Source organism: Nicotiana tabacum, chromosome 10, assembly GCF_000715075.1.
Source record: "Nicotiana tabacum cultivar K326 chromosome 10, ASM71507v2, whole genome shotgun sequence".
NCBI classification, from domain to species: Eukaryota; Viridiplantae; Streptophyta; class Magnoliopsida; order Solanales; family Solanaceae; genus Nicotiana; species Nicotiana tabacum.
Genome location: NC_134089.1, coordinates 104,191,423 through 104,194,508, shown reverse-complemented (window position 1 = coordinate 104,194,508; position 3,086 = coordinate 104,191,423). Strand labels below are relative to the sequence as shown.

Here is a 3,086-nt window from a genome sequence, read left to right as displayed (position 1 = left end):
TCAGTTGTTTACCTGCATTATTTAACAGACATGGAAATGGTCAGCAAGGTGGAAAGGATCACAGGCATTCATAGGGATGATTTCCCTATCATATATTTAGGTTGTCCGATATTTTATGCAAGGAGAAAGCTAGAATTCTATCAGCCCCTAATGACAAAGGTAATGGACAAACTGCAATCATGGCAGGGCAAATTATTATCAGTAGGGGGCAAGGCAGTTCTCATATCCCATGTACTGCAAAGCATGCCTATGCATCTACTATCAGCTGTAAACCCTCCAAAGTATGTGATAAATAGGTTGCACAAATTATTTGCTCAGTTTTTCTGGAGCAGCACTGTAGGAGGAACTAGTAGGTATTGGGCTTCATGGAATACCTTATGCATGCCAGTTGAGGAAGGAGGAATAGGTTTCAGGTCACTACATGATGTAGCAAAGGCATTATGCAGCAAGTTGTGGTGGAATTTCAGAACAAAACCAAGACTATGGAGCTCTTTTGTATGACAGAAATACTGTAAAAAATTAAATTCTGTAACTGTTTCGTGGAAAAGGAGGTCTCACATCTGGAGAAAAATGTTGGAATGCAGAGTTCTGATTGAACATCAAATCCTTTGGCAAACAAAAATGGGATCATCGCTATTTTGGTATGAAAACTGGACAGGTCTTGGGGCACTATATTTTTTAGTTCCTCAAGACTTTGGCATTGATGAAAATGTACATAATGTACATGATGTTACCTTATATGGTGAGTGGGATGTGGACAGGCTATTTGAAATGCTTCCTGAAGACTTAGCAGTACACATTCTGGAGAAAATCAAACCACCTTCACAGATGCAGGTTCTTGACAGGCCTTGTTGGATGCTGGAAACAAGAGGATATTTCAGTGTTAAGTCAGCATGAGAGTATACGAGAAGAAGAGATGAACCAAGAACATCTTATAGAATGATTTGGGTAAAGGGACTGCCTTTTAAAATAGCATTTTTCATGTGGAAAGTGTGGAAAGCAAAGCTACCTATAGATGATTTCTTGAAAAGGGTAGGCTACTGCATGCCATCAAAATGTTGGTATTGTGTGCAGCCTGACGAGGAATCTCTTCAGCACTTGTATTTTAAATCAGAAACTACAAAGACAACTTGGAAGTATTTTCTATCGAAGGCATGAATAGCTGTGGAGGGACTTACATTGCACCAAGCAATCACAAAATGTTGGACTGCAAATGTGTGCTTAAGGCTAAAACCAGTAATGCAAGCACTACCCTCATGCATAGTCTGGGAACTTTGGAAAAGAAGAAATAGTATGAAGTATGGGGATGCTGTGACAACTAGCAGGGTGATTTATCAAGTTTCCTCAAATCTCCAGGCATTGGTGAAAATGAGAAAGCCTGGGATGGACATGGTACCTCACAAATGGCAAGATCTATTAGCTATGATGGAAAATTTCACTCCTAAACTTAAGGTTACAAAAGTCATGTGGAAATTTCCAAGTGCAAGATGGCTAAAAGTTAATACGGATGGTGCATCGAGGGGAAATCCAGGCAGGAGCTCAATAGGTTTTTGTATAAGAAATGAAAATGGTGACATAGTCAAGTCAGTAGGGAAAGAGATTGAGGAGACAACAAACATAGTAGCTGAAGCGAAGGCCATGGTAGAAGCACTAAGGTTCTGCAGATTTCAACAATACTCTAATGTATGGCTTCAAACTGACTCAATGTTATTAAAAAAGATAATGGATGGGATCTGGAAACCACTATGGACATATCTGAGCAGGTAGAGGAAATGATGCAACTAATGAATGGGGGCAATTACACAGTTACTCATATTCATAGGGAGGGAAACAAGTTGGCAGATCACTTGGCTAATTATGCTTTAGATCATGGAGAAATAGAATGCCAACAATTCTGGCATCTAGATGTACAGGGAAGGAGGTTGGTTAATGAAGATAAGCTGCAATGTCCAAATCTAAGGGTGAAGGTGAACAGGAGATAGGAAGCAAAGAGAAAAAGAAGAATAGGAGGCATGTCAACTTAATCGACCAATATATTCAAATCCTAAGGGAGGAGGATATAATGGTTGGTATTTCTAACTATCTTTTCTCTACTGCAGGTGCAACTACAATGCTTATGGAACTCCATGATGCAACTTTCGAGATAACTTATGCTAAAGAACAAAAACACATCAATAATCGAGCACAACAACAAAGAATAATGGCATTGGAAACCCAACCAGCATGGGGTGATCGCGTGCTTTCAATTCCTTGTATATACAACCAGCATGGTGCAGAAGTGTTTAATAGCACACGCACGGTTCATTTAGAGACAGGATCTGGGAATATAAAAATGATTGCTCTTCATTTCAACCACAACAAGAAGCAAATGGCATTGGAAACACAACTAGCATGTGCAGAAAAAATGTTTTCGAGAAAAGATGGCAACAAAGGCCAATGCAGTTTTTTCTTTCGATTTCATAAAATAATCCACTCTTGTGGAAGTCCAATGCAGCATGTGGTTCGGATTCATTAAAATAATGTGTACACATGGTTTAATGTGGAAGGCATGACAAACAACCCATGCTGTTGAGCAAATGAATCAAATGGAAAAGTGGAATGCACATGGAAAGCTATAGGTGGAGCTCACATGTGTTCCAAGAGGGAGGTTCTTCTTTTTTGCTTCAGCTGTATATGGAGCTCACGTGATCCTTTACAAAGCACAAAGCTGTCTTCATTGATCAGCTCAAGGAATCAAAAGGAGCGAAGCAAGGACAGAAGATGCGTGATACGCACAGAACCAAATGACATACACGTATATGCACGCTATGCTGGCAGCTGGGAGGCTCGAATATGAACGCATTGTGCGTTCTGTGTGTGATCGAACATGGAGGCAGCTGGGAGGTGTTAATTAAAATGAGAAGAGAGCAACAATAAATTCTCAAAGCCGCCATCAGAAATGTCATTTGAAAGCTTTGGTTGGATTTAAACTTTGGCGAGTTGCGATGTTTAACGCAACATGTTTAATAGTAAAATAATATCAAAATAAGGCCATTTGTGGTCTCCAATGGCCTGTCATGTTTAGCACATTTTTGGCAAGCAATTCG

The 3,086-nt window shown here is 39.8% G+C and overlaps 1 protein-coding gene across 1 annotated transcript; it reads left to right on the top strand.

Moving 5' to 3' along the window:
- The first annotated feature begins 1,239 nt into the window (after positions 1 to 1,239).
- Positions 1,240 to 1,767, top strand: LOC142165282 (uncharacterized). Its single transcript, XM_075223872.1, has one exon. It carries the CDS (start codon positions 1,240 to 1,242, stop codon positions 1,765 to 1,767), a length of 528 nt encoding a protein of 175 aa, XP_075079973.1.
- The last annotated feature ends 1,319 nt before the right edge of the window (positions 1,768 to 3,086 follow it).

Excerpts from the sequence above, each read along its gene's own strand:
- LOC142165282 (XM_075223872.1), top strand. The coding sequence starts at position 1,240 with ATGCAAGCACTACCCTCATGCATAGTCTGGGAACTTTGGAAAAGAAGA.